The sequence below is a fragment of the Ascaphus truei genome, chromosome 6 (genome assembly GCF_040206685.1).
Source record: "Ascaphus truei isolate aAscTru1 chromosome 6, aAscTru1.hap1, whole genome shotgun sequence".
Lineage (NCBI taxonomy): Eukaryota > Metazoa > Chordata > Amphibia > Anura > Ascaphidae > Ascaphus > Ascaphus truei.
This window is the reverse complement of record NC_134488.1, coordinates 109,438,840-109,452,081: the sequence shown is the minus strand read 5'-3', so window position 1 is coordinate 109,452,081 and position 13,242 is coordinate 109,438,840. Positions and strand designations below refer to the sequence as shown.

At 48.3% G+C, this 13,242-nt stretch overlaps 1 protein-coding gene across 1 annotated transcript in view; it reads right to left on the bottom strand.

Annotated features, from left to right (window-relative positions):
• Positions 1 to 4,030: 4,030 nt before the first annotated feature.
• The window catches only part of LOC142497657 (ATP-sensitive inward rectifier potassium channel 11-like), a 16,615-nt gene continuing 7,403 nt past the window's right edge, over positions 4,031 to 13,242 (bottom strand). Inside the window, exon 2 of the mRNA XM_075605745.1 lies at positions 4,031 to 6,481. Within this exon, the coding sequence (XP_075461860.1) occupies positions 5,202 to 6,410 (1,209 nt within the window). The 5' untranslated portion in view covers positions 6,411 to 6,481 and the 3' untranslated portion in view covers positions 4,031 to 5,201. The remainder of the gene's footprint in view (positions 6,482 to 13,242) is intronic.

Below are 13,242 nucleotides of genomic sequence, written 5' to 3'. Positions count from 1 at the left end.
CAATCAGTGGCACAGTCAAAGACTGAGCTACCTGTGCTGAAGCAAGGATATCCTTAAAACCTGACCTGTTGGTAGCTCTTAGGGGCTGGAGTTGGCCGCCCCTGAGTTAAACTCATATAGGCTTCTGGGGGAGATTGCTGCTTTAATTCTACATTCCTTGAAGTAAAAAGTTCCCTTTATACTGACCTACAGTACACAAACATATATATATATATATATATATATATATATATATATATATATATATATATATATATATATATATATATATACTGTAAATATGACTGTATATTCATTTGCATGTCTTAGACAGGTCTGCAACCCTGTCTTTCACCATTATCGCACAGCACTTCCACTGCAGCAAGGGATTCTGGGAAATGACATGCAAATGAGCACACAGTGCCACTTTTTATCTCAAGCTCACATTCCATGAACAACCCTTAGCCAATGCATGCTGCTTTAGACACAGCTTTTAAGCAAAGGCTTGAGAGAGGATTTTTGTCACTTTTTTTTACCCACCATAACCTTAATAAGTGTGTGTGAGTATATATATATATTGCGTCTCAGTATTATGGTTTAGCCCAGCGGTGCGCAATCTGTGGGGCGCGACCCCCAGGGGGGGCGCGAGACTGCCGACGGGGGGCGCGGGGTTTACAGAGGCCCCGCGCGCTTCCCGAAGGCACTTAAATTAAGTGCCGGGGGAGCTGCAGGGCCTCTGTAAACCTAACTTACCGTGGCTCCGGCGGCTTCCTCCCTGTGGCGCCATGGCAACGCGGCGTCAAAATGACGCTGCGAGGTCATGTGACGTCACGTTGCTATGGCAACGTGACGTCATTACGCCGGTGCGAGGGTAAGTTGGGGTTGGGGGGGCGCGGGAGCGAGGGGACAGCCGGCAGGGGGGCGCAGGGAAAAAAGTTTGCGCCCCCCTGGTTTAGCCTATCCCATAGCCTCTCTTGCATTCCCAGTAAAATCAACCCCACACTGATGAGACCCATCAAGGTCGAAACGGCTGTCTGTGGGTGGTTTTCTGGGTATGCACCTTAACCCTGGCTGTGCTCAAAGCTGTGACCATGCAGCAAGCTTAAGCCTATAGGGAACCATGTTAAAAATGGTTATTGAGGCAAAAAGTGACACTGTGTGCTCATTTGCATGTCATTTCCCAGAATCCCTTGCTGCAGTGGAAGTGCTGTATGCTGGGTGATAATGGGGAAAGGCGGGGTTGCAGACATGCCTAAGACATGCAGATGAGCCTACAGTTATATTTGCATATTTGCTTTCCTGTGGAGGGTTTTTGTCACTTTTTTTACTCACCATAACTTAACTCAGTATTATGGTTAATCCCATATCCCATAGCCTCTCTTGCATTCCCAGTAAAATCGACCCCACACTGATGAGACCCATCAAGCTCGAAACAGCTGTCTGTGGGTGGTTTTCTGGGTATGCACCTTAACCCTGGCTATGCTCAAAGCTGTGACCATGCAGCAAGCTTAAGCCTATAGGGAACCATGTTAAAAATGGTTATTGAGGCAAAAAGTGACACTGTGTGCTCATTTGCATGTCATTTCCCAGAATCCCTTGCTGCAGTGGAAGTGCTGTATGCTGGGTGATAATGGGGAAAGGCGGGGTTGCAGACCTGCCTAAGACATGCAGATGAGCATACAGTTATATTTACCTTATATATATATATATATATATATATATAATCAAAAAATAAATAGATGATACCGTTCTGTGGCTAACGAAATGCTTTTATTTGTGTGAGCTTTCGAGATACACTGACCTCTTCTTCCAGCGATGTTACAATGAATGAAAACATTTCGTTTGCCACAGAACGGTATCATCTACAGTATTTATTTTTTGATTATTGAAGCTCGGCTAACACGGTACTGATACCTCTACATGTGTATATATATATATATATATATATATATATATATATATATATATATATATATATATATATATATGTATAATTTGGCACATATATATATATATATATATGTGCCAAATTATACTCATTCCATTCACTGCATATTATTGCTGTTATGCACACACTGACTCACTATATGGGTTGTTATTTTAGTAGTTACTGACCGGCCGGTCTGAGTTCTTAGAGGCAAACATTGGTTTGCTTCTATACTCTCATTACTTTTTGGTGCAGTTATTTCATCTGCTAAGCATTCAGTACCAGCTTTTCATTATATGTTTCCACATTATAGTTCAGTAATATGTTCTCCTCTTGGATCAATTTAAATTTAGTAATAGCCTATTTCAGCTTGTTATGTTTGTCTTTAAGGAGTTTTAGTACTATCCCACAGCAGGCAGGACACCACCGCTCCCTTTTTTAACCTATGTATGTCTACTTGTGATTAATAAATGTTGTTACTTTTGCATGCTAGAGGGCTATCAGGGGATTCTTTTTTTCTGTGTTGGTTTTCATAATATTCCCATCCCCAGCACCGCCAGTGGTGTTATTATTTACACCTCATTGAACTGGTTTTAGCAAAGCTTATTTATATAGGTCTGTTGCAGGCTTTTCTGCGTGATATATATATTGATATATATATATATATATATATCAGAAAATAGCCGTGTTAGTCCAGTTGCGATAGTGCAGAATAAATGAGTTCTTCAGTATTAGGTGATACCTTTTTTATTGGACTAACAATTTATGTCATAGGACAAGCTTTCGAGAGTTCTCCTCTCTTCTTCAGGTCAAGCAATACTGATTTACACAGGAATCAATGCTAAAACAGTGTAGAGAAAAAAAAATACAGATATTTACTGTAGATAAGGTTGGGTGTATATATATATTTATATATATATATATATATATATATATATATATATATATATATATTTATATATATATATATATATATATATATATATATATATATATATATATATATATATATATATATATATATAATCACATGGTATTTGTATGCGATTTTCCCCTAGTGAACAGTGCTAATTTGGATAGACTTTATTCATAAGACCAAGCAATACCAATCATTGGCTATAGTGACACTGTGTATGGCTCTACATCTCCTATTTACACACTGTAAGTAAGCAGCACACTTTGAACAATTCTAGAAGAGAAAATGCAACTATAATGATAATTGTACTGTGTTTGCCAAAAGTAGAGTGGCTGCCACTGGTGGTGTCCATGTGAAATGTTTATTTTGATACACAATGTGGAAAAGCCCCCTGAAAGGGTTACATTCATTATACAAGCAGCTCACTCATTCCAACTCAGTCCAGCATTTGCTACCTGAGATCATCATTCAAAGTCTGCTCTCGATTCTCAGATTTTAGCACCTCTGTTTTGCTGCCTCACCTCTCCCACTGAACTCTATGTAACCTTTTTTTGTTACTGCCACTACGCCTGCAAAAACTTTGCTAAGCAATGCATGGCAGCTACTCTTAGGCTGCTGCCAGGCAGGGAGCGAGCGCGCTGGTGCTCGGTGACGTCACACGTTCTGCATGGCTGTGCTTTTCCTGGCCAGCTAGTTGCGCGCGCGGTTGGCGTGTCGGGAGGGGGGGGGGGCACGCCCATGACATCACGGAGCTGGTTCATTGGGTGAACCGCTCACGTGACGCGCCAGCGAGCGGCACAATTAAATGTGCTTGCTTCGGCAAGCAGCTAAGTGCCGCGCTTGCGCAGGCGCTCGCTGACGCTGGCCACACACATTGCAGCAATGTGTTTCATCACGGCCAGCGCAAGCGCGCTCAGCATCACCCTGGACAAGGCTTTACAGGACACGCACACACACAAAGCCCCTGCAAGCTCAGAACCCAAACCCACCACACCATATATATTTGTGTCAAAAGCAGTGCTGCTGGGATTGTGACTTCATGTATGTAGCAAAAGATAAGAAGCCCCAGTGCCACATCCAATATGACAAATTGCATAGTTAAATACGTATCTGTTTTTTATTCTCGTAAGTGAGGGTTATTTATTTAAAATCTTTGGCCAAAGCAGAATAAGACTGCAAACCATGCCAAGGTGCCCCCTCTTGTGCCAGTCCTAATACTACTGTACCCACAACAAGCTGTCATACCCTCTCGAATGGGGGGAGAACTGCAGAAAAACATGCAAATAACTTAAATAGTAGTGAGTAATTTTTTATTAATAGTGCAGAAAAAAAACACGCTGAAAGGTTAAAATACATTCATCTACTGTGGGTCACATTTAGTTGAGTATTTCCTAATTTGTCATCAAGATGCCCACATTGCAGTCTCCCTATTCTGCACATCAGCACCATTGCTACATGTTGGTACATTATAAATAGTCTCAGACAAAGCAAGAGAGTAAAAGAGAGAAGGCAGCATGAACGTTGGAAGAGTGCATGAGGTAGTCATGGATATGCCTAGATTAGGTCTTCAAGTATGATTTTCAAAATAGCAAATATTTCAGTAAAGACAATTAAGTGAAAGTCAGAATAAAGCGAGAGAAAGAATCAATGCAACCATTAAGAATGACCCTGGTAAAATACATGACATGTTTATACTCAATGGACCAAGTCCACTGGTTTCCGGTCAGTGGTTAGCGGAATGGCAGCAGTGCCCTGTAGTTTTGGGCTGAACAACTGCTCAGCACAAACTCTACACTGATCACTCTGTCTTATGTGTGTACGCTGTGGGGTTGTAGGCAGAAGAGTTTGAGTGGTGAGGATGGAATACTTTGTGTTTCTAATTCTGAGTTGTGTGTCTGTGTATTGTAAGTAGTGACATAATGGTTATTTGTGTGTATATTGTGTGGGTAGAATAGTTTGTACGTTGTTTGGTGTGGATTGGTTTTGCAGGGTGTGAAATTATTTGTGGATCTATGCATTCTGGGATGTGGGTAGAATGGTTTTGTATGTCTGATTGTGGTGGGTGGGGGAAAACAAGTTTGTGCATCTGATTACTGAGAAGTAATGCGTTTGGGGGGATTGTAATGATTTCTGTGTTGTGCTGGGGATAGCATGGTTTGTGAGTTGTGAGGGTAAGTTGGCATGTGCAGCAAGGCAAAGTAGAATGGTTTCCATAACAGAGAAAGATAGGAACCAATGAGCTTCCTGGGGTTATCTAGAGCCACTTCCAGAGTTCATGTAATGTTTTTTTACAGAACTAGAATAATTTATCTGTCCATATTAAAAAAAGCCAACTCTTTACATAAAGGTGTGAGTTTGTGCCCACTTTAAGAATAAATGTTATGAGTCTGAAGAGGAGTCATTGGATGGGGGCATGGGTGGATGTTGGATGTCTGTAGAGGTTTTCACATCAGCTACAACTTCCTGATTCTCTACTCTTCTTTTCTTATGGATCTTAGAATGGAGACAATTTCTAGGAAGTTTACAGTATCTCCCTTCTGCTAGGTCTTTGGCACTGCATAGCGGTCCACGGACCTTGACTGTGTTTCCAAATTTGGAGTAGTCGACAGAGTATCTGCCTTCTTCCTCTGTCACAATAGGAACAAAACGATGGCCCCAAAGGATTTCTTCTGGCAAATAGGATGTCCTAGCCTGGGTGGTGATACCTGTGGTCTCCACAACTCCTTCCAGAATTACCACTACTTCCAGATCCTGGTTACAAAGGTCATATGCGGAGAAGTTGTAAAGTGGGCTTTCTTTATCAATGGTGTGGCTGATAATAAGAGGTGATACCAAGAAGATTGAATTGGTCCCCACAGGGTTCTCCACCTGGATGTCCACCTGGGAGATAGGAACCACCTCTCCCTCAGCCGTAGTAGTCTTCTTCACAAACTGAATCTTGATGGAAGCACTGATAATCATACTTTTCCGCAGGTCACCTACTCGGAACATAAAACTAAACTTGCCATTCCGACAAGCTATCACAGCAAGTTTACTAAAGATCAGGGTCTCAGCCCTGCGGTTGGATTGAGCAGTTTTCATGAAGATACACCCCAACATGACTGCGTTGATAATCAAACCAGATATATTCTGAATAATAAGAACTGTAATGGCCAAAGGGCATTGTTCAGTCACCATGCGGCCCCCAAAGCCAATAGTTACCTGAACCTCAATGGAGAAGAGAAATGCTGAAGTGAATGACTGGATATTAGTGACGCAAGGTGCAGAGGATCTGCGGTCTGGGTCCAGGTCTCCATGGGCAAAGGCAATAAGCCACCAAGCCATAGCAAACACCATCCAGCTACAAATAAATGACATGGTGAAGATAAGCAAGGTGTGGTGCCACTTGAAATCCACCATTGTAGTGAAGACATCTTGGAGGAATCGTCCTTGCTCACGAATATTCTTATGGGACACATTGCATGCTCCATTTTTTGCCACAAATCGTGCCTTTCCTTCCCTGGCCTTGTACCGTGGCTGTGAAGTGCTGTTTTCTGCCAGGCGAGTTATTAAATATTCTTCATGGATAATACCTTTCCGGGCAAGCATTTTTGTATGACCTATGCGATTAAACTGTTGCCATCAATAAACTTCACTGCGTTGAAGCCCTCATTATTCGACTGTGGAGAGTAAGACAAAAAACATCAAATAATGCTCAGCATAAGGCAAACACATTGTCATAAGAATGCATATTATACACTGCATGTGATCAAGATAAACAGAGATATAGGTCTAATTTCCCATGGACGTGATATGAGGATCGCGTAGGATTTTGTCATTTTTAATCTGCTATTATTTTAAATGTTTACTGTCGAGGTTTACTACACTGCCTGAGCTTAGGTCACTGTTAAAGAGCATATGCAGATATATAAATTTATCACACAAAGAATAAATAATATGACGATCATGGTGCAGAAAGTCATAAGCTTTCTTAAAATCCAAAGCGATACATAAAACTTGGGGCAAGTGAATGTCTGATTGGGTAGCCCGATTTAGCTATATACAGTAGGTGGACTCTATCCTAATTTATTGTATGCCAGTTTCCGAAAATTGCAAAAGAGCGGATCACTAAGGTTCTGTGTATGTTGATTGTAAAGTTTGTTTATATTTCGTTTCCCCCTTCTAGCCCCCCTCTCTTTCCTTTCTGTACAATACACCCTTTTTGAAAATCTTTAATAAAATATAAGTATTAAAAAATATATATATCCATACCCAATATGTATATATAGTTTCAGATGCACCCAGGCAAGTGATAAAAAGCAGGCAACAAAAGCAATCAATATCAAAGACCCAATGCAGTCTAAAAAATGAGTAGCTGACACTCACAGAGACTTGAGAAAGTTTGATTCTTTAAATAAAACAGTTTTCTACTTTCGCAAATTCTCTGAGTGCCTGTTACTATCACACACACACACACACACACACACACACACACACACACACACACACACACACACACACACACACACACACACACACACATTGTTAGTCCAATAAAAAAGGTATCACTGAATACTGAAGAACTCATTTATTCTGCACTATCGCAACTGGACTAACACGGCTATTTTCTGATATATATATTACGGAAATAGCCGTGTTAGTCCAGTTGAAATAGTGCAGAATAAATGAGTTCACCAGTATTGTATGTCTTGTATTGTATGTCTTTATTTATATAGCGCCATTAGTGTACATAGCGCTTCACAGTAGTAATACACGTGGTAATCAAATAAATAACAGATAATATAAATAACAGATCATGGGAATAAGTGCTTTAGACATAAAAGTAACATTTCGGAAGAGGAGTCCCTGCCCTGAGGAGCTTACATTCTAATTGGTAGGTAGGGAGAACGTACAGAGACAGTAGGAGGGAGTTCTGGTAAGTGCGTCTGCAGGGGGCCAATCTTTATGTATCCTGTGTTCAGAATATCCACAGTGCTATTCATATGCTTCTTTAAGCAAGTGTGTCTTAAGGTGGGTCTTAAAGGTGGATAGAGAGGGTGCTAGTCGGGTACTGAGGGGAAGGGCATTCCAGAGGTGTGGGGCAGTCAGTGAAAAAGGTTTAAGGCGGGAGAGGGCTTTAGATACAAAGGGGGTAGAAAGTAGACATCCTTGAGCAGAACGCAAGAGTCGGGATGGTGCATAGCGAGAAATTAGGGCTGAGATGTAAGGAGGAGCAGAAGAGTGTAAAGCTTTAAAAGTGAGGAGAAGAATGGAGTGTGAGATGCGGGATTTGATCGGAAGCCAGGAGAGGGATTTCATGAGGGGAGATGCTGAGACAGATCTAGGAAAGAGTAGAGTGATTCTGGCAGCAGCATTTAGGATAGATTGTAGGGGAGACAGGTGAGAGGCAGGAAGGCCGGACAGCAGGAGGTTACAGTAATCAAGACGGGAGAGAATGAGGGCCTGAGTCAGAGTTTTAGCAGTCGAACAACAGAGGAAAGGGCGTATCTTAGTTATATTGCGGAGGAAAAAGCGACAAGTTTTAGAAATGTTTTGAATGTGAGGGGCGAATGTGAGAGAGGAGTCGAGTGTGACCCCTAGGCAGCGTGCTTGGGCTACTGGGTGAATGATTGTAGTTCCAACAGTAATGTGGAAGGAGGTAGTAGGGCCAGGTTTGGGAGGAAGTATGAGGAGCTCTGTTTTAGCCATGTTGAGTTTAAGGCGTCGGAGGGCCATCCAGGATGATATAGCAGAGAGACATTCAGAAACTTTGGTTTGTACAGCAGGTGTAAGGTCAGGTGTTGAAAAGTATATTTGTGTGTCGTCGGCATAGAGGTGATAATTAAACCCAAAAGATGTTATTAGGTCACCTAGAGAGAGTGTGTACAGAGAAAAGAGAAGAGGTCCCAGGACAGAGCCCTGGGGTACCCCCACAGAGAGATCAATAGAGGAGGAGGAGGTGTTAGCAGAAGAGACACTAAAAGTACGATGGGAGAGGTAGGATGAGATCCAGGATAGAGCTTTGTTCCGAATACCTAGAGTATGGAGAATGTGGAGGAGAAGAGGGTGGTCCACGGTGTCAAATGCTGCAGAGAGGTCGAGTAATATGAGCAGAGTGTAATGACCTCTGTCTTTGGCAGCATGGAGGTCGTCAGTTATTTTGGTGAGGGCTGTTTCGGTGGAGTGAGCAGTGCGGAAGCCAGATTGTAGAGGGTCTAGGAGAGAATAGGTGTTGAGAAAATGGAGCAAGCGAGAGAATACAAGACGTTCAAGTAGTTTAGAGGCAAAAGGCAGGAGGGAGACAGGTCGATAGTTAGAAAGACAGGTAGGGTCAAGCTTGCTGTTTTTGAGTAATGGTATGACTGTTGCATGTTTGAAGGAGGATGGAAAGGTTCCAGAGCAGAGGGAGGAGTTAAAAATGTGTGTAAGCGTAGGGATTATAGTAGGAGCTAGAGGTTTTAGGAGATGGGAGGGAATGGGGTCAAGAGGGCAAGTGGTAGAGGGAGAAGAGGAGATCAACAGCGACACATCCTCCTCTGAGACAGTGGAAAAAGACTCAAGGAAGGCAGGAGGAGAGTTAGGAAGAGGTGTAGGATGGGGGGAAGAAACAGAGGGGATGTTCTGCCGTATGGATTCCACCTTTTCCTTAAAATAGTCAGTATTAGGTGATACCTTTTTTTATTTGGACTAACAATTTATGTCATAGGACAAGCTTTCGAGAGTTCGCCTCTCTTAGGCCGAGTCCATAGACGGACAGGCTGTGCTGAGGCGCGGACGCTCAGGGCTGAACCCCTGCATCCTCAATGAGGATGCCTTGAGAGGGGGCTCACGCGAGCGTCTGCAGGCGTGCTGACGAGTTGGAGGTTTCAGCCGAGCGCCAAGCTGTTTTTCAGCGCGCTGTCGGCTGAAAACCTCCAATCACAGCACAGCAGCGTCGACGTCACGGCGCCGTGACGTCGCCGTCAGTGCGTCGCGGGCGATTGGCCCAGCGACGTCACTGCCCCGCCTCCAACCACCTCCCCCCCCGGCTTCGATCGCGCCCGCTGGCTCGCCTGTATGGGCATGAAATCGCGGAGATTTCAGCAGGCGAGCGTCAGCGTCAGCGCGGCTCGGATCTCCTCACCCCTCTATGGCCCGGGCCTTACTCAGGTCAGCAATACTGATATACAAAGGTTTCTATGACTTAGACAGGGATTGGAAAAGAAAATAAAAGGAAGAATAAAGAACAGAGAGATGTATATGAGGTGAGGTGGGGTGGGGAAGGCACTGGATGGGTGTTAAAACAGAGATAAGGAAGGTGAGAATTGGGGTTGGGGGCTGTACATCCACAGCAGCACAGAGGGGGTGGGGGGGGGGTATAGGATGGTACAATGGCAGGGAGGACCATTACAACACATTATGGTAGTGTGTGAGAAACCCCATGTCTGCATTAAGTCCACTTGTTTTGGCGTCAAGATCATTCTCAGAGAGGAGCAGTGGTGGATTTCCCACCAGGCCCGGGCCTGGGTTGGCAACATTTTGGGGGCGGCATACATCGGTGATGTTGCTCGTGTGCAGTCGCTCGTCACACAGCGTCACGTTGCCATAGCAAGGTGACAGCGCGGCGTCAAATGACTCTGAAGGAGGGCGGCACCAGGTAAGTGCCTAAGGGCGGCGTATTTGCAAATCTGCCACTGGAGGGGAGGAAGTGTGTGTGTATGTGTGTGCGTGTCTCTGTATGTGTGTTTGTGTGTGCGTGTCTCTGTATGTGTGTCTGTGTGTGTGTGTGCGTGTCTCTGTATGTGTATCTGTGTGTGCGTGTCTCTGTTTGTGTGTCTGTGTTTTCTCCCTCCTTCCCCCCTAACTCCTCCATCCCCTATTTTTTTTCTGCTCCCCTTCTGCAAAAACCTTTCAATAATGTCTAAGTGTATATATATATATATATATATATATATATATATATATATATATATATATATATATATATATATACTAGCTGAGAGACCCGGCGTTGCCCGTGATGTAAATGCGTAATAGGTAGTATTATTTATAAATTGTGGAACAATATGGATAATAATATTGAAAAGAAAGATGGAAGAAAATGTAATACGATGTTGTATAAAAATGGTTTATTGTAACCACACCACAGTACAATGTATATTTTGGTGCCATAAGTGATGTAAAAATGTGAGGCGTGTGTCCTGCTAGGGTGTGAGGCGGCGGGTGGCGCGTGGGTTGTGAGTGCTATCTGCGAGTGGGGGTCCTGCTAGGGTGTGAGGCGGCGGGTGGTGCGTGGGTTGTGAGTGCTGTCTGTGAGTGTGGGTCCTGCTAGGGTGTGAGGCGGCGGGTGGCGCGTGGGTTGTGAGTGCTGTCTGTGAGTGGGGGTCCTGCTAGGGTGTGAGGCGGCGGGTGGCGCGTGGGTTGTGAGTGCTGTCTGTGAGTGGGGATCCTGCTAGGGTGTGAGGCGGCGGGTGGCGCGTGGGTTGTGAGTGCTGTCTGTGCGTGGGGGTCCTGCTAGGGTGTGAGGCGGTGGGACAGTGATGTCGGTGCGTAGGGGCGGGAGGCAGCAGGTGTGTGTGGCGGCAGGTATGTGTCGAGTGTGGCGGGTGTCTGTTGAGTGCGTGCAGCGGCTGTGAGGCGGTGGGTGAAAGGCAGAGGCGGCGGAGTAAGGGAGGGTGAAAGGCAGAGGCGGGGGTGGGGAGGCGGTAAGGCGGGCAGGAAGGCGAAGGGCGGCGGGAAGGGGAGGAGGGGGTGGTGGAGGGGGGCAAGGGGTGGAGGAGGGGGGCAAGGGGTGGAGGAGGGGGGAAGGGTTAGAGGAGGGGGGAAGGGTTAGAGGAGGGGGGAAGGGTTAGAGGAGCGGGGGGGGGGAAGGGTTAGAGGAGCGGGGGGGGAAGGGTTAGAGGAGCGGGGGGGGGAAGGGTTAGAGGAGGGGGGGGAAGGGGTGGGAGGGGGGGGGGAGGGGAGGGGGGTGGAGGGGAGGGGGGTGCAGGGGTGGAGGGGAGGGGGGGGGTGGAGGGGAGCGGAGGGGGGGGTGGAGGGGAGCGGAGGGGGGGAAAAGGGGAGCGGAGGGGGGGGAAAGGGAGCGGAGGGGGGGGGAAAGGGAGCGGAGGGGGGGGGAAAGGGAGCGGAGGGGGGGAAAGGGGAGCGGAGGGGGGGAAAGGGGAGCGGAGGGGGGGGAAAGGGGAGCGGAGGGGGGGGAAAGGGGAGCGGAGGGGGGGAAAGGGGAGCGGAGGGGGGGGAAAGGGGAGCGGAGGGGGGGGAAAGGGGAGCGGAGGGGGGGGAAAGGGGAGCGGAGGGGGGGGAAAGGGGAGCGGAGGGGGGGGAAAGGGGAGCGGAGGGGGGGGAAAGGGGGGGGGGAGGGGGGGGAAAGGGGGGGGGGAGGCGGTGGGAAGGGGGGGGGAGGCGGTGGGAAGGGGGGGGGGAGGCGGTGGGAAGGGGGGGGGAGGCGGTGGGAAGGGAGTGGGGAGGCGGTGGGAAGGGGGTGGGGAGGCGGTGGGAAGGGAGGCGGTGGGAAGGGGCGGTGGGAAGGGGGGGGCGGTGAGAAGGGGCGGTGGGAAGGGGGGGGCGGTGGGAAGGGGGGGGGGCGGTGGGGGGGGGCGGTGGGAAGGGGGGGGGCGGTGGGAAGGGGGGGGGCGGTGGGAAGGCGGTGGGAAGGGGGAGGGGAGGCGGTGGGAAGGGGGGGGGGAGGCGGTGGGAAGGGGGGGGGCGGTGGGAAGGGGGGAGGGGAGGCGGTGGGAAGGGGGGGGGAGGCGGTGGGAAGGGGGGGAGGCGGTGGGAAGGGGGGAGGGGAGGCGGTGGGAAGGGGGAGGGGAGGCGGTGGGAAGGGGGGAGGGGGGCAGTGGACAGGAAGGGGGGGCAGTGGACAGGAGGGGGGGCAGAGGACAGGAGGGGGATGCAGTGGACAGGAGGGGGGGGGCAGTGGACAGGAGGGGGGGGCAGTGGACAGGAGGGGGAGGCAGTGGACAGGAGGGGGAGGCAGTGGACAGGAGGGGGATGCAGTGGACAGGAGGGGGGGGCAGTGGACAGGAGGGGGGGGGCAGTGGACAGGAGGGGGGGCAGTGGACAGGAGGGGGGGGGCAGTGGACAGGAGGGGGGGGCAGTGGACAGGAGGGGGGGGGGGCAGTGGACAGGAGGGGGGGGCAGTGGACAGTAGGGGGGGCAGTGGACAGTAGGGGGGGCAGTGGACAGGAGGGGGGGCAGTGGACAGGAGGGGGGGCAGTGGACAGTGGACAGGAGGGGGTGGACAGTGGACAGGAGGGGGGGGCAGTGGACAGTGGACAGGAGGGGGTGGACAGTGGACAGGAGGGGGAGGGCAGTGGACAGGAGGGGGGGGGCAGTGGACAGGAGGGGGGGGGCAGTGGACAGGAGAGGGGGGGCAGTGGACAGGAGAGGGGGGGCAGTGGACAGGAGAGGGGGGGCAGTGGACAGGAGAGGGGGGGCAGTGGACAGGTGGGGGGGGCTG